This window comes from Apus apus, chromosome Z, assembly GCF_020740795.1.
Source record: "Apus apus isolate bApuApu2 chromosome Z, bApuApu2.pri.cur, whole genome shotgun sequence".
Lineage (NCBI taxonomy): Eukaryota > Metazoa > Chordata > Aves > Apodiformes > Apodidae > Apus > Apus apus.
Window position 1 is genome coordinate 21,108,160 of NC_067312.1, and position 23,303 is coordinate 21,131,462.

Consider the following 23,303-nt stretch of genomic DNA (forward strand, 5'->3'; position numbering starts at 1 on the left):
GCATCACACAAAAGCATGTAGGCTGCTTTTAAAGCTGGCCAGTAAAGAAACAGAGGGTCTGAGCTAACACTTCCCTACAGTTTCTAGATCAGATCTAACTCTTGCCCTACTGGTTTGAAGTGTGAAGATTTACCTTGTAACTGCCTTCACTTGAGCATGTACATATATGCTCATATTCCAAAAAGTAAACATTAGAAAAGAGACATTAAGGGTAAATTGTCATTAAGTGCAAAAAAGTAATGGATTATGCAACAATAAACCCCTATGTTCACTGAATCAGGTAAATGTAAACTATTAGATACCACCTGCCGATGGGATATCACAAGATATTTTATTAAAAATAAAAAAGTTGTTTGGTTTTTTGTTTTGTTTTGGCATTGGTTTTTTTTGTTCTTCTTGTTTTGTTTGGGTTTTTTGCATTTTATTTTATTTTTTATAAAGCAGCATCCCACATTGAATTTCCATTAAAACAAAACCAATGCCTACACTTCACCATATAATAAACAGTAATCACTATTTATTAGGTCATGCAAATGCCCTAACAGCTGCAGTAACTGTTCATTAATTAATATTTGTGTTTTCCAATTCATTAGCCCTAGGCTACCAACCAGAAGAACCTTGTGCCACTGTGTAACTTTCACAATTGCAACAAATAAATTAGTCATGTTACTTATAAAGACTACATTGTATACAGTGTTTCTTTAAAGGACTGATTTTACTCAAAGTAGTTATTGTTTAACACTTATGTTTCAAACTAAAAAGTACCCTGGAGAATGTGAGAACAGGATCCAGACTTCAAGTCACAAAGCTGTACTTTGGGGCTTCTGGTACCAACTGTAACAACAGAAACAAAGACAGCTAAAAAATCCACCCCAGTATCTGACAGAACAACCAGAAAAAAATCTTAGCAGTGACAAAGAAACAGAAGGAAAATGTTAGCTGTGTAACAGTTCATTCAGCCAGAGCAATGCATTTTATTAACAGATTATTATATAGTAAATTTGCTTGGATTAAAAGTGTTAAACAAAACATAGAAACTGGGAGTGAACAGAACAGTACTCAAGAAACTTAAAAAAAAAAAAAAATAGAATTTAAAAGTAAAATTATCTTCTCCTTAAATACTTTTTTTTTTGTAAATATAGTTAAATTGTGTACATGTAAGCAATGTGCACACTCCTATTTACACAGTTTGCTATGTTTGGATATAACACTTAAATGCTAACTTCTGTAACAAAAAGTAAACTGATTATCCTAAAATTATTTAGAAATAAAACAGGGAAGGGAAAAAAGCCCTATTGAGTATTACTTTCTTTTTAGTATAACCTGAAGATACATAGAGCATTTCTTAAAAAAACATACATACCTGCTATTAAACAATGCTTTGTAGCAACTGGAGACATATGATGGCTATAGACTGTTCCTTCAAAGTGAAATACATCTGCAGGCTGATAATAAAAAGATTGAATTAATCACAGAGCCTGGTATGTTATCAGAACATAAATCATCACTATTAAATATTTTTCAAGTAATTGCTACAAATGAGACCAATAAAAATATCACTATTTACATAGTAACAATAACTCTCCAGGTCAGAAACCAGATCACACAAGTATTGCTAAGTAAGGAAGTCTGTTTCCAACACCAGAACAACTTTTCCAGAGCTCAGAGATGACCCAAAGAAAAGAGAAAAAACCCCTGGCTAATCAGAAGCATGAACTGAAATTATTTCAGAAGTATGAAAAATTAAAATAGTAGCAAGAAAAAACAGCAAACAGGAAGGTCATAATACAGAGACAGAAGAAAACAAGAAAGAGGCACTTAGACAACATTTAGAAGCACCTTGTCATTCACAAACACCACATACTATCTTTAATTCCTCAGAAAACCCCCAAACCATACAAAATTATTAGCTACCTTATAACTGTTTAAAATAACTGAAATACCACACTTGCTTTAATAATCAGTAAAATTACTTTTGGGCACAATAACCTTTTTCGTGTCATTCTAAAACATCATATTTTAAAAACAGCCCTCAACAACTTAGAACTCAGTTGTCTGTGTTTTCAACTACACCATTTGGTGGCAGAACCGGTCAAAAATCTTCACATAACCACTGTGTCTTCTAAGTAATTCTCACAGAACTACCTGGAAAGTGAATCGAACTTCGTGTTTATGAGAAGCTTTAATAACTGCAAACACAGATTCATATTTCACAAAGCGGTAAAAATTTACTCTTTATTGTGTCCCCAGGATGATAGACCTCTTGTTTTAAAACAAATTATTTCACGGTGCATGAAACAACATAAGTAGCATCAGTATCAATCCATTAATACATGCACACTGGGAACAGGATAAACTGCTATCCAGAATTCATAGTTCAACAATTAGATTAAGGATTCAAAGCAGCCTAAAATCCTATACAAACTGTTTACTTTAATGAAGTATTGATTATTTTCCTCATCCTCCACCAATTTTTAGAAATGGTGTCTATAGTGCTCATGACAGCATAATTTTGCACCTAGTGATCCTGAATGCCAAGACTGCAAGTCCTTCAAAAGCAGTATTTAGGCCTTAGTTATTAAAGATAATTAGTCCAAGTGCACACTATCATTGCACTCAACAGTCTCCAAGAATGAGCTTCAGACCAATTCTTGGTGGATGAATTTACACAGCATCAATTCAACCAGCTATATTCTTGTTTGCAACAAAAGTAGAAAAGAACCCCTAAGGCTTCCAGGTGATCGTGCAGTTTAGACACTCAGGACATCAGAAACAGACAGGTACACACCAAGGTATGCGTGAATGCCAGAACTATGCCACTCTGCTGCTGTACCCATAATTCTAACAATGAGCTGGTTTTCATCCTTCTGGATGCTTGGTCCTGTTTAGTTCTGGGTTAACTGCAGATGCAGAATGACTAACATGTATACAAACAAGCCTGCAAGCTATAGAAATTCTATCTTACTTGTAAAGTATTTGTATCCCATATTTTCAAGGTTTTGTCAAATGAGCTTGATGTAAACATGCCAGTGTCATGAGGATACCACTGAACTGTCTCCACACTGAATTTGTGTACATCAGGATGGCTCCTAAAATCAAGGGAAATATTCCAGTTGGTTAGAGCTTTGACAATCAAAATTGTCTTGTTACTTGATGGCAAGTTGAAAATAAACTTTTTTTTTCCTAATTTGTACTGCAGTTTTCAAGATGAACTAGTTGCTTTGGTGCCTCAGGTTTCAATCAACCAATGCTAACTACTTCAATGAGCCCACATTTCAAAAAAACAATTTGTTTACCTTTTTAAAACACAGTATCTGTAGCATATCTCAAGTTAAGACGGCCTGAGCAATAAAAGACACTTATGTGTTTTGAAACTTTTACATTATAATGTCTAGAGATCTAATGTTTAAAGTGAGGGCCTAACACTACAAACCATTTATTCCTGTGAAATCCCACTGCCTTAGTAATGGATCCACTGAAAAATACAATCACATATACATTAAAAAAACCCCAATTATTATCAGTTTAATATCTACAACTACAGAGTTTTTGGAAATTCATATATACTGAAGTCACCAGATAGCAGTGGACTGAGTTCATTATTTTTGCATTCAGAAATGAAAGAGGAAGAAGCCACGCACAGTAATGTAATATAATTAATGACACATTAACAGTGGTGGGAAGAATGGACACCAGAGTCAATCTTGACAGCTCCAGGTTATGATTCAACTGATCAGGCTCTAAACAATACAGGTCTTTTCACATAACTGCTAGGTCACTCCTATCTGAGCTGGATCCACCCGGATCCAACTTAAGGGCTCAAAACTATGCTTCCAGACTCAGAATTGCCATGCTGTTGCAGGCTAACCCTAGGGACCTAAGCACCCCCACAGCCACTGCAGTGGGTTGGAGAGAATCCTTTAAAGGTGAAAAAACTTGTGGGTTGAGGTAAAGACATTTTAATAAGTAAAAGAAAACAAAAAACCCATTGCAAAAGCAATCCCTCACCACAGGCTGATGGATGCTAAGCCAGACCATGAGAAATGGCAGCCCCGGTTTTATTGCTGCACATGACATTGGATGGTATGGAGTATCAATATCCCTTCAGTCAACTCAAGTCAGGTGTCCCCAGCTGTGTTCCCTCCCAGCCTCTTCTCCAGACCCAGACTACTTACTGAGGGGGCAGAGTGAACAGAGAACACCTTGATACTATGCAAGCACTGTTCAGCAATAGCTAAACCATCAGTTTGTCCTACAGGCTGGTCACAAATCCCATACACAGCAGCATAAAAGCTATTATGATGAAAATTATCTCCATCCCATGCAGAGGTAGCACACATGCTAAAACAGCACAGCTGGCTCCATCCGCAGCTACTGAAGGGCTCACAAGATTTCTTCACCCAGCTCTTTGAATTGCTCTCTCAAGAGTCCTGGCCTTCAAAGCAACACCTATTGCAGGCCTATCATTGTGCAAACAAATGCAGATCTTCTGTATAGAACTGGCATTACATCTAAGCTAATAAAACTTCCTGCTTACTTAAGCTGCTAGAAAACACAAAAGCCAGCACTGGCTACACCAGGTGTGATCTACTGTACAACCGTTGAGCTTAGTTGAATAACTCCTGCATTGCTTATCTCTCAAGCATACACTAGAACAGCCTGTTACTTTGCCACCATGCTAAAAACCAACAGATTTTGGGCACTTACTCTATAGAGGGGTCAAGGCAAAAATCTCCAGTGTCAGCAGTGCCAGGAAATAAAGCACGACTCAGCATGAATTTAATCCTGCAGAGGCATTTGTGTGCACTGCACAGAAAAATCTAAACTCAAGGAACTAACTGAAATAAATGTACAATAAATGTACAGTGCACAACACTGGACTGTGTTCAGTACTCAGAGCAATCAATTCTCCCACATTCCAGAGGGCAGAGGAATGATCTAAAAATTCTCAGGTAGCCCTTCAGGAATCACCTTTCATCTGGTTAGGCTTAGCAGAAGACACATGCCACTCAGTCTGACTTCCTGTCTCAGGGCTGTGTGTTGTTCTCACTTTATATACAGTATTTCCCCTATTATTCAGAATATCCCAACCATTTCTGCCAAAGAAAAATATAGAATTATATGCATAATATGGTCCCTGCCATTCATTCTTCCTGGACAGGTTTTGATTAGGCTATCTTACACACAAGCATCAACTATATATTATCTAGAAGCTGGTAGTTTGGTTACTCTCAAGTGCCAGGTTTTGCCATAGTGACAGCATGGATAATACGAAACCACCTAAAGTTGTGTGTGCTGACTCTCAGTAGAACAAGGGAAGTTCTTGTTTTTTGCAACAGTGGTTCTACATTTTAGAGGAGAAACACGGGTATACCACAGCTCACCATCAGAAATTATCTCCTCTGGTATACTGAACTACTGGACCCTCAGCAGGCACACTTCAGATTTTACTCAGAAACAGCTCCAACAGACCTCTACCAAGAGCCTGTTGTTTAAACAACTGCTGAGACGAGTGATGCACTGTGCCCCGTAAACTCGGAACACAGGCCGACTTTTGAATGTGACATTATCATCTTCAAGGATAGGAGCAAGATACACAGGAAGTGTCATTTATCATGTCAGGAATCCTGCATGAATAATAGTCCAAGGTCTGAAGCTACAGTTGTGGCTAACTAGCTACAGTATGTTTTAAAACATACTAGGAAGCTACATGAATACTGGAAATAAATAATTTAGGCAAAAAACCTACCATGGTTACTTAAAGTGATAACAATAGTAGTCCTATGTTTTAGAACATTGTGTCACACAAAATCAGATTCCACTAGTACAATTTATGCCTTTACTTTACTGACAAGAACTAAAACAGCTAGTCAGGAAACAAACTACCAACTCAATGTGCTCATAAACAATTTTCAAGTATGGAAATACTTACTGACCTAACTGAAGTTAACAACAGCATGATTTTAGCACAGATTTCCCAGTTTTCATGCTGTGTCTTCTCAGCATGTATTTCTTCAGTTTGCTGGATCTGTTTTAGAATTAATTTCAGTTTTGAGACTGGGGGATGTACAGTCATTACTTGTTAATTACAATTTTAATTGATTTTGTTCAAGAAGTCCCAGTCACCAACATTTACCAAATGTAGCTTGCTTGTAGTTCCTACCCATCTGTTTTGCTGCATGTTCTATTACCCTTTTTCCTTCTTATGGTCCAATATACCATTTAGGCCTCTCATTGCTACAAATCTACTATGTTCTTTTGATCTTACTCATGAAGCCTTTAGTCCTTGAACAGTTTGAAGACTGGAAAAGATTAAGGGGAAAATGTAGCTACTAATCTTTTACACAGTATATTTTATCTTATTATGAGCCCCAGATAAAGTCCTAACCTGCTAGATAACCTTACTACATAAACACAAGGAAAAACTTCTTGCTTTCGCTAGAAGACTTGATGCCTATAATGGACAAATTTATACTGCCTGCATGGAAAGCCTGACAACTGAAAAAAGGATTTGAGTCTTTATATAGATTACATAAAGCATTATACTACTCTGCTCTTCAGAAAAATATGTTCCATTTTTGTCAGTAACATATCTGTCTTCATGCAAACATATTCTTCAGTAGTTCTGTATTAATTACTTCTGTACCTGGACAACACTTAAAATAGCTATTAGTAAAGCTGGGAGCAAAGACAATTCTCCTACTGCTTAAACACATAATTATTTGAAGAATCACATAATATATGCATTTGAGGGATCCAGAGAGTACCTCTACAACTGTTCAAAAATTACTTTCTCATAGTTACTAGCACAGAGACAGAAAATTTCAATGTGAAACAATAGGAAAACTCACATGACTAACTTTTTTGTGGGTTCTACAGCAATACAAAGCCTCTCTACTATAGTACTCATATGAGTACATTTCCAGTACAGTTTCCACATGAGCACAATTACCACCTTGCATTTTAACTTTGGAACTGCCATAGATCTACTCAAACAATATCAGAGAGTCACTATACATATATGGTAACTGTTACAGTAGAGAAATAAAGAAAAAACAATTAGGTCCTGCTGCTTAATTCTCACAAAGTTTCTTGCTTTCTTTTTGCATGCCAAAAGCCAAAATGCATCATGCTAACCTTCAAAGATTTCTGGCACTATTGTCTACAGTCTTTTTATCCTAGCAATAAGAACAAACATTAAGTTGTGTTTTTTATGCTAGTCACTTAATAGATATCAATATGAACTGTTAAAAGAGATTTTTTGAGTACCTACCTTCCCACAGAACAAAGAGCTTTACATGTGTAATTTGGTTTTCTGCTCAAGTTTTCAAGGTCATAAAGTACGATAACACCATCTGACCCACCGGATAACATGCTGAAAGCATAAAGCACACAAGTTTCAACACTGGTGATCTCAGTATGCTCAATATAATTGAGTGTTCAGCAAGAAAATAAATCCATAGAGCCATAACAGAGTGAAGTTCTCAAGCACAATTTTTCCAATGAAAGTATATACTTACTATCTTCCTTCAACTGGTTCAATATCAAGGGTGTTGACACCACTGCCATGTATTCTTTCCACATCTCTATCCTTATTTAATTCCAAACTTAGAACCCTTAAAACAACAAAACAAGAAAACAAAACAAAACCAACAAACAAAACCACAGACATAAAAACATAATTGTAGAATGTTACTATGTAGCACTGAATAGTTCAAAAGGTAGCTTCATACTTCCTCAATGTATTAAACTCATCCCTGTTTTTTTACAAAACTAGACTTGAGGCATGATACATGGCTGGAAAAACAAACAAACATGAAATTGGCAGAAAAACTATTTCTTATGTTGTCTGGAAGGCAATAGAGAAAAATACATGCAAAATAGGCTCCAAGAAGGAGTAAAACTGTATTTGGGGTTGCACATATGAAACAAAAAAAGGAATGTCATTTGAAAACACTGAGCAAAAGAAAGTAGTGGCAACAATTACTTTCATCCTACTGGGAACTACAGACACCTAGTGGACAGATTAATTCAGTTTAGCAAATTACAGTGTTTCATTTAAGGAAACAATGTGTGTTTTTCTGTAACATGAAGATAAAACTATGATAACCACATGATGAAGCCTCCACAACTTGTTCTGAGCTGCAGTTAGCAACTTGTAGTACTTACTAGTAGTCTGCATATTCAAATTACAAAAGTAATTCAAAGCACAAAAAAATTTAAATTCTACTTCCTTAAACCATACTACCTGATGTAAAATTAGCTTTGCAAGATTGGTCAGTGCTTCCTACAGCACTATTTTGTAAAAACCACTATCAACAAACACGTAATTAAGTAGACAACCGAAAAGTTGAAAGGCTGAGTGCCCCTACTCAGCTTCAGCTTGAGTGGCAACAAACTTGATGGGAGAAGCTTAGGCTGACCCTACAGGCAGCCCCTCAACAGCATGTCTGTAGGCATGCTTTAGAAGCAGCAAGTCATTTAAGCTCTTTTAAAAAAATGTGAAATACAGAAGAATTTACCAACAAGAATCTTAACATATACAAGGCACCTAGTTTAAAACTTTTGAGCTCAAGATGGAGTTTTGGCGAAGCAATAAACCCCCTTGGGAAATTCTTAAAAACATACGACTTTAAAATGTAGTTGTAAATACAGTCTACTGAAGACTACAGATTCTTTCTTTTTGAAGCCAAAATTACAATGTTTAGGAAGTGAAATATTAGGTAGACAGTCATCCACATAACATAAATTCTGCTCACTGTGCTTCCATTCTTAACACTGGTTCCTACGTGAGTGCTGAGGGCACAGAAAACACTTCTCTTATGCACACAGAAAGGAGCTGTCAGGACTCCCAGATCCTTCTCCTCCAAACTACTTTCCAGCAGACCCACCCCTAACCTATATTGGTGCTTGGGGTTCTTTCTTCCCAGGTGCAGGACCCTACACTCGCTCTTACTGAACCTCGTGAGGTTCTTCTCTGCCCGACTCCCCAGCCTGTCCAGGTCAAGCTGAACGGCAGCACAGGCCTCTGGAGTGCCAGCCACCCCTCCCAGTTTGGTATCAGACTCGCTGAGGACACACTCTGTCCCTTCATCCAAATCACTGAACGTGCGCTGTCACATTATAACCTTTCAGGAGTTCAATAAGCCTCTCTCTGCAGTCGCCGCTTTCCACAAAAGCTGTTGGGGACCTCACAAAGCCTCCGCGCCTGATGCTGCCGCACCCCGACAGCCCGAGCCCCGGCAGCTCCAGGCGGGCTGCCGCCAGCGCACCAGCATCGCCTACGCGCTGCTTCTTCACCAGGCAGAATACCTAGCACCTGCTGAGCGGTGCAGGCCAGGGAGGGCAGTAACGCCGCGGTACGGCTTCTAGCCCCGTGCCCACTCGCTCAGCCTCGCAGGACGCCGCGGCTCAGCCCGCCCCGGCAGCCGGGCCGCGCAGCCACCAGGCGTCCCGCGGGGAGCTCCAGCCCGAGGCAGGGCGAACACCGGGCGCTGCCCCCCGGCCCCGCTACCTGCGGGTGGCCTCCGCCCGGCGCAGCCGCACTGGGTCGTCGAGCCCGGCCTGGCGAGCCGAGATGAAGCCCAGCATGGCGGCGCCGCCAGGCCCCGCCGCGCTGCCCCGCCATCTTGGGCCAGGGCCGGCGGGGATTGGCGGGGGGCAGGCCGGCCTCCGCCAATGGCGAGCGGCGTTGCTGCCATGCGGGCCCCGGCGGGAGGAGCCGGGGCGGCCCCGCGGCTCCGGGGCGCGTTCCGGGGCGGGGCCGGTTGGCGGCGGCCCCGGGGGCGGCGGCGGCGGCGGGATGAGCCGGCCCTGGCGGGCGCTGCAGGCACTGCGGGCGCGGCTGCTGGGTCCCGCCAAGGAGCTGGTGGGCACCGACCAGTTCGGCAACAAGTACTACCGCGTGCCCAAGCACGAGACCCGCGCAGGTAGCCGGGGGGGGCTGCGGGGTCCGTGCGGGGCGGGGCGGGGCGGGGCGAGGTCCCCGGGGGCCGTGGCGGGGGGTGCGGGCCCCGCGGCGCCCCGGGCGAGCCGTGCGGGCAGGCAGGGCGGGGGCTGAGCGGGCGGGCCGGGCCCGTTCCGAGCCTCGGCACCGGCGGCCGCGGCGCGTTAGCGCCTGGAAGGGCCTCCAGGCAGCGCGGGCATCGCCCTGCGCGGCTGAGGGGGCAGCATCGACAGCGTGGCTCGTCTTGGTAGTTCACAGCTCTTCTGCGCCTGTGTTTGGATGCGTTCCTGTGCGTTCGATCGCGGCACTTCTGAGGAGAAGTAGTTTTCTCGGTGTGTGCCCGGGTGCTCTTGCAGCGTGTCCCCGCGTGGTTCCCGGCAGCTGCTGCGCTGATCCTGCGCTGCTCTGTGCGATGCACCGAGCGCGGCTCCCCCGAAGGTTTCCCAGTGCACGCGCTGCGATAACACACGTTCCTGTTTCCTCTCCCCGAAGAGGCCTGTTTCTCTCCTTGCTGTGCGTTTTGTACCGCTACATCAGCTAGAGCACCTCCAGGCTGGGGAGACTTTCTGCTTGATACTCTTCGCAGTGCAAGGAGAGGCAGGAACTCTCAGGCTGTGCAGTCCACCCCAGTCAGGAACCTTCCTAAAGGGAAGGGCACACACCTTCCCTGCACAAACGTGTAACGTTGTCCGGAGTTACTTTGCCTTCAGAGCAGTTCCCTTGACCTGTTCTGCTGTGCAACTTAATAAACAACTGGCTTTGACTTAAGGCAGGTCTGCTCAGACGAGTGTTTGGGAAGCTGATTGGGAAGCTGATCTGCACACCCGTTTGTCAGCAGCGTGTTTTTCCCCTGGGTTAATGGGACAGTGTAACACCAAGGATTTCTGCATCTTGCTTTCAGCTTTTGGTCTGCTCACTGTTAAGGTTCATGGTGCCTTTGAGGGTTGTACAAAAAAATTCTTGCATGTGATTATTGCAGTGTCAGTTCTTACTTAGCAGTAAGAATGACTTGTTTTATCAGAAATAATCTTTTAGTTGATATTTGAATTTATGCTGGCCTGCCTTTGACACTGAAAGCCCTTTTTTTGGAAATTTAAGACTGTTCTCTTTGTACAAAACTTAATTATAGGTGTAGTGCCAGTAAGATGGCAGGGAAGCTGGAACATAGCTATTGAACTCAGCCCAAGCACATTGCGAGAGGCTTTTTAAGTAAGAAATTGATATAGTTGTATCTAAGAACACATCATGATTGTTTCCCAGTTTTTTTCAGGTGAACTGTGGGAGTACTGAGTGTAACACTTCAGAGGTTAAAGTTGCACTGATTTTATTTTGAGCAGGGAGGCCTGGCCTTTAAATGCTCAGCAGTTCCAACCCTGGCTGGTGCAAGTGAGAACAGCACTTCTATAAATCTTAAGACTCTTGCACATTAAGTTTATTTTAGTCATACAGATGACACAGTGCAGGTCTACTGAGTTATCAGTACTCATCTGTTACTTGATTTTCCTCTGTCTTCCTTTCACTTATCTTACTGTCTTTGTCTTGATCTGTTGAAAATTGCACACCCACCGTGTTGCACAGATGCCATGTTTTCCTGCTGCCAGAAGGTAGAGACCTCTTCCCCCTGTTTTTTTTTTCTCTCTGCTGCTGGCTTTTCAGTAAGTTAATTGTAAGCTACAACTGGAATGTAGAGAATGAGATAGTATAAGGTTATTCATGAAGAAGTTTGAAGATATGGTTTGGAAAAGGAAATTTATTTTAGTCTGTGGAAAATAAAATGTGCATATGGCAGAAGATTTCTGAATTTCAGTTTTTAAATAAGTTAGGAATTTTATAGTGTGGAGGATAGCCATTTTGAAACAGTGCTTGCTTTTTAAGTGTTTGAGAGAATTATTTGTTGTACATTAGATAACTTGCAGTATATATTATTTATACCTTACCCTATATGCTAGCAATATAGAAACCCATGCAGGATGGGAACAGCACTGGAAAGAAGATGAATTGTAGAGGAAATTCTAGAGATATTCGGCTGTTGTGTATGTGTTCCACTACAAGGTCACTGCAATGTGTTTACATCATGGTATACTGGCCTTTCGATTTGGGGAGGACTGATGGACCCCAGCACTGTGCCAGGCCTAATGCGCTTTATCTTTGTACTGTACTTGAACAAATAAGGTCTTGCAGAAAGAGTGTAGAACAGACAGGTGCTGGATTCTCTTTTGTGTCCCAGCCATGGTAGGTCTGTCAGGAACCCAAACTGGGGCCGGGCTTTCAGACCAGCAGGGACATCCTGCTTTCAGGAAGAGGGGTGAATGGACAGTGCAGGTAGTATCTATAACTTCTTGTGCTTCAAGGAAAAGCTGGCTGATGGCTTTCTTTTTGCCTACCCTGCCTAGTCCATGACAAGGGTTTTGAGTAGAAATGTGTGGAGCCTATGGTGCAAAGAATTAATGTTTGGTTCCCATCATTTGTGAATTGCTCTCTCCTACACTGAGTCCAGTGTCTAGGAGGTTCTTGGACCATGGGACCTTGTATACATTAGTAAGGAATGGTAGGAGCAGATCAGTTGATCTGAATAGTTGATGTTGAGTTTCCTCACAACTTCATCATGTTATTCAGTTTACTTTAGGTTAAATTTAGTATGATTACCAGGACTGAATGTCTGCAGTACATGTAGTTTGAAGTTCTCAAAAAGGTAAAAAATTGTTAGGTAAATGCTGCAGGTGTGGCCTTCACCTTTGCACCTAGGACCCTATTAATTTTTTAAATGTTTTGTAAGTGAGGTGTTCTTAAAAAAAGCAAGTTGTGCACACAGAAACTACTTTGAGATCCAAATCAGTATGCGGTAATTGCAAAATCTTAGGGGTTGGAAGAGACCTTGAAAGATCATCTAGTCCAACCCCCCCTGCCAGAGCAGGATCACCTAGAGCACATCACACAGGAACGCGTCCAGGTGGGTTTTGAATGTCTCCAGACAAGGAGACTCCACAGCCTCTCTGGGCAGCCTGTTCCAGTGCTCTATCACTCTCACAGAAAATAAGGTTTTTCTGATATTTACATGGAACCTCCTGTGTTCCAGTTTGCACCCATTGCCCCTTGTCCTATCACTGGACATCACTGAAAAAAGCCTGACTCCATCCTCCTGACACTCACCTTTAACGAATTTATAAACGTTGACGAGGTTGCCCCTCAGTGTCCTCTCCTCCAAGCTAAAGAGACCCAGCTCCCTCAGCCTTTCCTCATAAGGGAGATGTTCCACTCCCTTCATCATCTTTGTGGCTCTGTACTGGACTCTTTCAAGCAGCACCCTCTCCTTGAACTGAAGGGCCCAGAACTGGACACAATATTCCAGATGTGGCCTCACCAATGCAGAATAGAGGGGGAGGAGAACCTCTCTTAACCTACTACCCACACCCTTTCTAATACACCCCAGGATGCCATTGGCCTTCTTAGCCACAAGGGCACATAGATGGTCATGGTCATCCTCCTGTCCACCAGGACCCCCAGGTCCCTTTCTCCTACACTGCTCTCCAGCAAGTCAGCCCCCAACCTGTACTGGTACATGGGGCTGTTCTTCCCCAGATGCAAGACTCTGCACTTGCCCTTGTTGAAATTCATCAAGTTTCTCCCTGCCCAACTCTCCAGCCTGTCCAGGTCTCTCTGAATGGCAGCACAGCCTTCTGCTGTGTCAGCCAGTCCTCCCAGTTTAGTGTCATCAGCAAACTTGCTGAGGGCACACTCTGTTCCCTCATCCAGGTCACTGATGAAAATACAGCCGTAATTGCTGCCAGTGACGTGAAAGATGCTGATATTAACAGGTGTTTTGCCTTATTTTAAAAAGGTCTAACGAGTAATGGCAAAAAAATGGAGTTTGCAAAAGGATTGTAGTTCTGCTGTGAATATAGAAAGGATTGGCGGTATAGAGAGGAAATGTAGAACTGAGCTGTTTGTGTCTGGTTGCATTTCTCTCTTGAAAAGAGAGAAAGTGAACACAATATAAATCCTTAGTCTGTTAGAATAAGAATTTAGTAGATTTGGTTGACAAACTAATTGCTAGAAAGAGATAATGAGTTAAGACGTGGTGGGACAGAAGGTACACTGTGTAACCTTTATTAGGGACTCTTTTTTTCAAGTTGGAAGAAACGATTATCTGCCAAGTCAAGTAAAACCTTCTGCATTATGGTGAGGCAGACTCACTTGGGAAAAAAAGATGAGTCCGTATTAAATTACATTCTGCAAGTGGTATTATTTACAAGATTACCTTTAACTGGTGACAGTGATTAGCCAGTATAACTGCACCATGCTTGTCAGGATGGGTCCAAGCATAACTCATTAACTCTAAGATGACTCCTCAGTTGCCAGGCCCAAAACTGGGTGTGACAGAAGATGGGAATAGGCTGTTGAGTAGTGGTGACTGATGGCTCATTTCAGTATCTCGGACAAGTATTTCACTAAACAGACTAGATTTATCAATGCTTTATTTTTCTCATTCTATAACATGCTATCAGGGTATTACCATAGCTTTGCTAAATGGTGAATTGGTTTTGCTGCAGAACACAGAGTGATACTAAAAAAGATTCATATATTTTTAATTACAAAACAAATTCCTCATACTGTTTGTGCATTTATTACAACACAATATATTTTACAAGCAATAGCTGATTCCATTTTCCATTGAAAATAATTTATAAAGACTCTTTGTAACCATTATGTTAAATACAGGAAGGAAAGAGGCACTAAATATTTAAGATTTAGTATGTATTTTTCATCTTTTCTGAAGGCTGATTAATGGGCAATTTATATTTAAACTTTTTCAGCATCTTTGTCTGTACTGTCATCTGTTGCAATGATTAAGAGTTTAAAAGGGTGCTCTGTGAATGCCAGCATTTGCAGACTTTTATAAGAACAATAGATCAACAAGAATGTGGTTTCTTTAAAAGATGATCTATCAGCGCTGAAAGCATGACTCAAGTTGTAAAGTTCCCCTTGGGGAAAACAGCAGACTTAGGTCTGACTTGGTCTGAAGCTGCAGCCTACCAAGAGCAGCTAGAAAAAACCCAGAGCTTTCTGTATCCACAGGTTTTTTTTATGTTGCAAAAACTTTGTGTTACGGGTTATATGTGGCCTGAACTTGTGATGATACCAGCTTTTAAGAAGAAAACTGGCAAGCTAAACATATTTCTCTGTATTCTTGTAGATATCATCTCAAACAAAAGTGGCATGACCAAGTTTCAGATGTAAATTTTCTTGATTACAATTGAGTGTAAGCATGGACTTCTGTGAGAAACCTTTTGTTCATGTGAAATGCCCACTCAGGTTTACATAAAATACCTCTATCTTGTGGATTCTTTTTCTCCACAAAGCAGAAATGTATAAATAATGAAGAATGTGTGTAAGGAAAAGGTGCTCATTGCTCAATTACAGGAAACACAAGATGTCCTAAATTTTAGTGAATCCAGACTTAAGTAGAAATAGATACATATTTTTAATGGATGTTAGAAAAACATCTCAACAATTCTGTTGAGATAAAGGAATCCTTTGTTATTGTTTTTGTAGCTGCTTGTTTTCTGTTTTAAATAACGACATTTTGCCTACCTGTGCAGCACAAGTGTGGAGTAGAATGTCATTTTTTCTATTTTTAAAAAGTTGCTGTAAAACACAGTTTTATGTTGAAGCCTAGAGTGAATCATTCCTTTAATGCTTTATATTGAATAGGGTAGAGTGGAAGGAACACATTGCCTCTAAAGCTTATCTTCTGAGGTTAGAGCTGTTGCTTTTGTTTGTCTCTGAATGTTACCATTCTTACAGGAATGAAGTCTGAATAATAGAAACAAATTCTGATTGTATGAAGCATTTATAAAGTGATAATAAAGTGTCGCAGATAATTCTACAGAATATTGGTAAACATGGAAAGAAAAGTTTTGCAAGCTAGTTTTTCAAGTGATGGTGGCAAGCTAATAAACTCAGTTTTACATGTCTAATTTTAATATACTAAGGAAATAGAATTTTACTCTTGGTTAGTGAATATGTAACCAAATTGTAAAATACGTAGTTGTTTCAGAAATAAGTGTATTGAGAAAGTGGGGGTTTTGCATACGGATTTATTGTCCAGATGCATGCCCTCAAATCCAGTAATAGCTGGCAGTTACAGGTTTGTCCAGGTGGTGGCAATGTAGTTTCAGAAACAGTGCCTATTGACAGCTCATTGTATGTTCCTTTGGGTGAGAATAACTAACAGAGAAACCTAGCTCTGAAATAATTGTGTGTATGTATGTTTATACAGAAATAAAATTTGGAATGCAATCTGCCAGCTTCTAGTGCAGTAATTCTGGAATGACAAAATAGCTTTTCAGTCTGGGTGATACATTATGCAGCAAAGCAATTACACTGCGAAGGCCTCAGTGTAGGTTATAAAAGCATTATTATTTGAAAAAACAGTGTTTGGGTGCAGTGATGTTTTCCCTTCAGCTGCCAGAATTGAATTGGCAACAGGCATGGTATGTTATTCTTGCTGACTGTAAAACCAGGAATAGCAGTAAGTAATCATATGGTCGTGCAGTAACTTGCATTCTATCTGCTGCTATGGCCAGGTTTAATCTTGAATATGTGCATTGATATTTAACTGAAATGCTAATCTCATTTGATTTAGCCTGCCAGTATTAAGTTTTATATGCTGTACATTTGTTTCTTTTAATTGTTGTGGTTTTGGATTGAGAACCTGTTTTGATTCTTTCAGTAGAGGTGTGTGTGTGGGGTGAAATGATTTTGTTTTTTTCTGAAATCTGTTTGATAGTAAGGATGTATTTATTTTTTAATTTCCTTGTGTTAATGACTTTCTTTTTACTGTATATGGAGAAAGAAACAGTACAGTGTTGGACAAATGTGTTTTTAATAGCTGGAAAAATCTTGCTTGATTTTGTTAGCCTTGCTGACTTAAACAGCTGCTGGCTGCTGCGTTCAGAATAGCAGCCCTTTTCATGGTTGTTAGCCAAGTGTTTCATTAGGTGTGTCTCTTCTAAAAGTTAAAATTACTGTAATGTACCTGTGCTGTCATGATATTCCTACCTGTATATTGCAAAGTGGTGTGACTCAATGCTGCGTTATTCCACTGTAAGTTAGCACAGGTGAGCCAGTTGCAGGTTTATGGTAGCAGGAGAAGGACACCTGTCCCAGAAATAGAGCTTATGAAACTGAGCAACCTTGTTCATATTTCATCATTGGAACCTGATCACTAGCTATGAGTGTTGCAGACATGATCATTGTATCGATCAGAATTGCCAGCATATGGTCATACCTGCCTTGTAGCTAAATTCCATTGCTTTTGGTTTTGTTATCTTGAAATACAAGTTGAATTCAGCTTTTTTTTTTTTTTGCCTTTTTTTTTTTTTCTTTTTAAAGGAGGAAGAAAACTTGGTCATTAATTTATATAAGAACAAATCACCTTCTCTGCATAAAGCTTCAGGGTTTCAGTTTGTACTTGCAAACTAAAGAGCAGATTTAATACATAGAAGACGCTTGAAGTATGTCTCTAGCTGAAACAGGAAAAATTTTCTAACTTTCTGTATAATTACATTCAGCTCACTATTCACATGAATTTGGAGTAACAAGATGATAAATACTTTCCAAATACTTTAATTGTGATATGAAAATTTTCAGTTTCCATTTTATTACTGTAAAATAATATTAGAAAGGGCTGCATTAATATTTTGAAAAAGAAGATAAAGAGCAGAACCAAAGAGTACAGTTGAGAAGCTGTGATAAAAGAGAAGTTAAAAAAAGAAGTTGAGGAGAGCCGGCATGCTATACTCTGGGCCACTGTAATGTTTTCAGTTTCTCCTGAAGAACAGCAAAGGTGGTAAGGAATTAGATATGACTTCTGGTTTTTACAATAAGGTTTTTTGTGTTACTTATAGATCTTTAAAATACCAAATAAAGTTTCTATCATAAGAGGCTTCATTCTTTTAAGGTCAAATTTACAGAAATAGGAAGTGCTTTGTTTTGTTGAGAGAGAAGAATCAATTTCATGCTCTGCTTATGGATACAGGAATTGCACAGGAAAGAGAAACACTCAAAAATGAGCATGACAGGTTGAGGAAATGGAAATGACGAAATAGGTAGGTAAGATCTTGATTTCTGTGTATCCATTATTTATGGTCATGTGCATGTGAAACACAAGGTGTTAGCATTTCACCCTTTTTGAAAATGAAGGACTAATTTGACTAGCCTTCTCTGTCTAGATGCTCTGGAGGCACCATGAAGGGGAACTGCAATCAGTATGAAATTGGCTGCTGATCAGGTGAGGCCAAAGAAAGGATACAGGAGAGGCCAAAGAAAAGATACATTCTGGCAGAGTTCTGCAGTGGGTAGTCAGTGCTGTAGGAATTGAAAATGTCATTTTGGAACTCATGAAGCACATGGACTGACTGATGTTTGTACCTGTAAGAGGGACATTGAACTCAGGAATAAGGAAAATTTAATCCACACAACTACAGCCAGAAAGGTGGAATGAAAAGATACATAGCATCATGCAGCAAGATGACCACTGCAAGATACCACTGACAAGCACCCTGAGGATACTAACCACAGCAGAGTTTAGTCTGGCAGAACTAATCTCCTTGAAAGGAGGTCACATCCAGTCACTGATACTTGGTGAAGAAGTGAAAATGGGTGTCAGTGAGAGTGGCATCACCTCAGCCAAAAATATTATTGTTATAGCTATTAGTGAGAATGGGGGAGAACAATTATGTAAGGATCAATTGCTGGCATGTTGTTAGTATTTGTATGGAGCATCCTGCTACATAGTGCAGGAGTGTTGTTTGGAAGCATATTGGAAGAAAATGCCTGTTCAGAAAATAGGTGCTTCTTCATCTAGAAGCCTGTCTACAGTGCCTTAAGTTTTATTTCAGCCTTGCAGCAGACCTTCCTAGAATGCAGGATTTCCAAACACTGTAGTTTCCTAAGCAGCTTGAGGCTTCCTACATGCCCAATAGTTGTTATGCATTTCCATCAGTCAATTACTTGCTTTTCTGGAAGAAAATGGCAAAAAAGTCTAGGGCAAAAATTGAGGCTTTTCTTCTAGTGCTATGGAGTAATTGTTTCTTTTCTACTGAGGAATCTTAAATTTAGACAGGCTAATGAGGCAGCTTAGAATAGCATAACCCTTAGTATTTCCCAGCCTCACAGTCCTGCCTACTCTTTTTTCAGCCTCATCCATAAACAGTATTCTTTTTCTTTCCTTCTTTTTGCTTAGTGTATAGCAGTGACTCCTAACTATGGTCAAGAATGCTCAAATGTAACAATTGTAACAGGAAGACACTATGTAGTGAAGAAATTAAGATTAAAATATTGAGCTCAATTGCTCCTTAATGTTTTATTGTGTAGGAAGTTAAATGTATGTCTCACTCCTGTTAGGTTGCTGTCTGGATTAGGATGCACTGCCTCAAAGGCTGACAGAAGGTGAGGTTCTGCCTGAAGCAAGCAAGGAATTCCTTCAGGAGCACAGTTCATGTTAGATCAGTATAAAGGTTAATCATGTAGGTTGATAATGAAATCTACTGCTGCACTGTTAAGTGAGTTGAATTGTTGCTATTGTTTGTCTGAATGTATGGAGCGTAAGAGAGGAGCCAAACATCTTTTTAGTTCAGCATGATCAGTACAATAATTTGGCATTCAGAGAAGACATCCTTTTATAGCCTTCTGGCTGCTTCTGCTCTCTGAGGAATTGAGCAGAGGGGAGAAATGAAGTTCCCAGTCATGCAGCATTGCAAAATCTGTGGCTTCCAGTAGGACTGCGGGCAGTTACCTCAAACATATGTATCCAGCAACAGGGTACTAAGGCAACATTTGTTTTGCTCCTGTGACTAAACTGATCACAGAATGTTTAGGTGTTTTTATTTAAAGAAATGGCAAGAAATTTGGAAGGCACAGCTTGCAGTAGCAGTGCATGTGGAAAAACCATGGGCAATTTAAAAAGGCATTGTCATTTAAAATATCTTGAAGCATGGTTTTTTAAGATAAGCCACATTTTTGGTAGTTCTTATGAAGATGTCATACCATGATTCTGTGTGTTTGGTCCCTGGATCAGTACTTCACTTTAGATCATCTTGTATCAGGCATTGCCTTATTGACTGTCCTGTGCCCTTACACAAGCTGGTCCTTGCTGCTGCTTCAGACCAGCATGGGGCCAGAGCACAGTGAGTTCAGTTTTAGCTTAATTTGTATACTCATCACAGTACTGAAACCGCTAAATACTATTTTAAACTTAAGATGCAGTGATCTTGTATAAATTAAAAAGTTTGTCCTAGTGTAAACAATTTATAATTGTGGGACTATGAATGTTTCTATCAGTGATAGGACTTTCATAAGCAAATGCAATACATTTTTTTCTATTTTTAGTCAGTCAAAGAATGTTAGTGATGATTATGTGTTTTTGGCCAGACACACCTGTTATGCTTTAATTTTTACTGCCTCAGATTTTTAAAGAACATGCTTTGAGGTTTTTTTCCTTAAGAAATGAGAAGAAATTGATTCTGTTGAAGTTAATGACGGAATGACTGCTGTCTTCTAGAATTTCACCTTCTAGCCATTCTTGCAAAATACCTACTGAGAGAGTTCTGTATGTGAATGTATTTAATTTAATGCACCTGGCAGCATTTAAACTGATTTAAAAACACAAACTGTAATCTTTGCTAATGTTTGACTTGCCTTTGGCTGGAACGAAGGTCTGTGTGGTCTGCACAGATCCTGTATGAAGTTAAGGTAATGCTTCTGAGGAGCTTCTTGGCAGTGCTGGGTCAGGGCTTTCCTCTGAGAGGGGAAAGAAAGTACGAAGGCCCAGTTTCTTTAGGGGTCATATTAATTTTTAGACTTTTGCAGCAGCCACAGCATTCCCAAGAGTGATTAATTCTGTCCTCTGAAACTGGAATATAGGCAGACTCTCAGAGAGGAGTTATTGACTGTCTGGTTTCTGCTGTTCCAATGTGCAACAAGGCAGTTCAGTACAGTCCATAGCTCTGACCTAGCATCTTCTGTGTCCTTTGAGTGTTCACGTCTTCACCCTAGTAACAGAAAAGTGGCTATTCCAAACCAGAGTTAAAGATCTTGGATGCCTAACCACAACAGCCTACCAAAATAGCCTCAATGTACCAGAAAACCAGTAAGAAATGTGATAGTTGTGTAAGTCACATAGTTGCATGGCCAGTTGTTCTGTATTTGGTATTTTACTTTAATAAGATTGAGGCAGCTGGTGAGCAGACAGTTCAAATAAGGAAGAAACATGGGCCACCCAAGTGCCTTGGGGCCAGTTACTCTCATGCCTATGAAATAAAGAAAGCTTCAGCCAGTAACACATCCTGACCTCCCTCCTGCGTGACAGCTGTGCATGGGATGTCTATCTGTTTTTTATGAATTATGACTGTGTATCTCTTAGGCTTGTAGTATGCTTGTGTGTAAGTAAACTTTGGATGAAGAAGTATCAAAGTGTCTTGTAGTCATGTATTTGTACATTACTAAAGTGCATAAGGAATTTTAATACTTAAAATAAGAATTAGTCTCGTGACCCAAAAGTACTTTTATTGAGTTTTATCACACAGTTTCATAGCTATAAATATTGTTAGTTTAGCATGGGAGTCACCTTATAACAAATACTCTTAATTCTGGGGGAAGGATGGAAAGGGGCAAACATCCATGTTGTATTACCCAAGGGAAGATGTATATATCTGAGTTACTGTTGTATTGGTTGTCCACATCTGAAGAGTGATCCAAGTTTTTACCCTGGAGACTGCTATGAAAATCTTGCTGCATTGGATGATGCACTTTACCATGAAAGAACAGTTGGGAGACACAGCTGTATTTTCCCACCTGGCCACCCTCTCATATAAGGAGAATAGTGAATCAGATGGTGCATGAAAGTAGAAACTGGTTGTCATGGTTTGTGTTAATTATTTATTGCCAGAATTTATTAATTTGTTCTGATGGAAAACTTATAATGAATTTTTTGACTCAAAGTAAGTTTATATATTAATTGATTGTTTCAGACAGGTTACCAACATCCACATATTTTTACTGACCATGCAAGTTTAATGTATTCAGTAATCTGGCTTGGAGCAAATTTTTACAAAGACAAGCTCTTTTGTCTTGATTACTAGGGACAGTGCCTAAATTACATCATCTTGCAGACTGTGGCCTCTTTTGAGATTAATGGAACTGGGGTCTCTTCCTCAAGTGTTTCTGGATCTGTTGGATATACTGTACTTGGTGCAGAATTAATGGAGTAAACCTTTCTGTAGTAGGAACTACTTCACTGTATAACATAAAGTGTAAGTACAGCTAACTAAATGTAAAGGGAGAATAAAGTGGAAATAAATTTTGTAAGCTAGAAGAGAAGAAACTGATAATCTGTGGTAGTTGCACAGTGAAAGCCAAAGGCAAATTCAATGTGATGCCTTGCTCTGTTCAGATACGTAGAGTGAGAATGCACACCCTCTTTATAGATGCATGAGGGAAGGAAATAAATTTTACCTACTTTATTTAAAGACTTTTTAGTTTTCCTCTCTTGGCAGATATGTCCTGACACCAGTTATGGCTTCAGTGGCTGATTTTCTGGCTCACTTGGCACAATAGATATGTTAAACAGTATTTTTTGACAAAATATGGTTAGGCATTAATAACTCTAAAATTACAGCTACCAGGCTGTATTTTCTGCATATTCATCAGGTGTGGATTTATATAGGCTGCTAAGTGGATTGTAGGCATCTTTACTCCATCACTTATTGCAATAGGAGTGCTGAATTCCTGGTCATGGTTTCTGGCAGCCACCTTTACTGTATCTTTCTTCTTTAAAGTGTTTACAAAAAAGCTAGGAAATCTCAGATATTTAATTTCCTCCTTTCTGCAGTTTTGTTATCAATTAATGCATCTCCTCCCTGTCTCCTAGCTCTTGTGGCTATATATCCATGGAACAGCTAGTTCCGCTGCTGAAGACTGAAGCAAAATAGGTGTTGAGCACCTCAGCCTTTTCCTCATCCTTTACTACTAAGATTCCCTTCGCATCCAATAAAGAATGGAGACTTTTCCTAATTCTTCTTTTGCTGTTAATGAACTTACAGAAAGATATTTTAATTATCCCTAACAGCTGTAGCTACTTTGAGCTCTAGCTGTGCTTTGGCTCTCCTAATTTTCACCCTGCATAGGTTCACTTCATCTTTGTAGACTTCATGAGTGACCTGTCCCCTGTTCCAAAGGTCATAGACTCTCCTTTTGTTCCTAAGGTCCAGCCAAAGGTCCCTGTTTAGCCAGGCTGGTCTCCTACCCCACTTACTGGTTTTCCAGCACATGAGGTCAGCCTCCTCCTGTGCCTTTA

General features: G+C 40.2%; 2 protein-coding genes across 8 annotated transcripts in view; one reads left to right on the forward strand and one right to left on the reverse strand.

The window, feature by feature from the left end:
* The window catches only part of ERCC8 (ERCC excision repair 8, CSA ubiquitin ligase complex subunit), a 29,748-nt gene extending 20,128 nt beyond the window's left edge, over positions 1-9,620 (reverse strand). For 4 of the 7 annotated variants that reach the window (XR_007891771.1, XR_007891769.1, XR_007891770.1 and 1 more), the window contains exons 1-6: positions 9,515-9,620; positions 7,521-7,616; positions 7,274-7,375; positions 2,966-3,089; positions 1,364-1,445; positions 766-834 (exon numbers count right to left, since the gene is read on the reverse strand). Coding sequence is in view for 4 of the 7 variants with exons in the window: in XM_051641947.1 (XP_051497907.1) it covers positions 766-834; positions 1,364-1,445; positions 2,966-3,089; positions 7,274-7,375; positions 7,521-7,616; positions 9,515-9,591 (550 nt within the window). In the remaining 3 variants the exon portion in view is untranslated. The other 3 variants (XM_051641948.1, XM_051641950.1, XM_051641949.1) reach the window with 3 other exon arrangements.
* Positions 9,621-9,759: 139 nt separating this feature from the next.
* NDUFAF2 (NADH:ubiquinone oxidoreductase complex assembly factor 2) overlaps positions 9,760-23,303 on the forward strand; it is a 65,211-nt gene continuing 51,667 nt past the window's right edge. Inside the window, exon 1 of the mRNA XM_051641952.1 lies at positions 9,760-9,929. Coding sequence (XP_051497912.1) covers positions 9,803-9,929 — 127 coding nt within the window. The 5' untranslated portion in view covers positions 9,760-9,802. The remainder of the gene's footprint in view (positions 9,930-23,303) is intronic.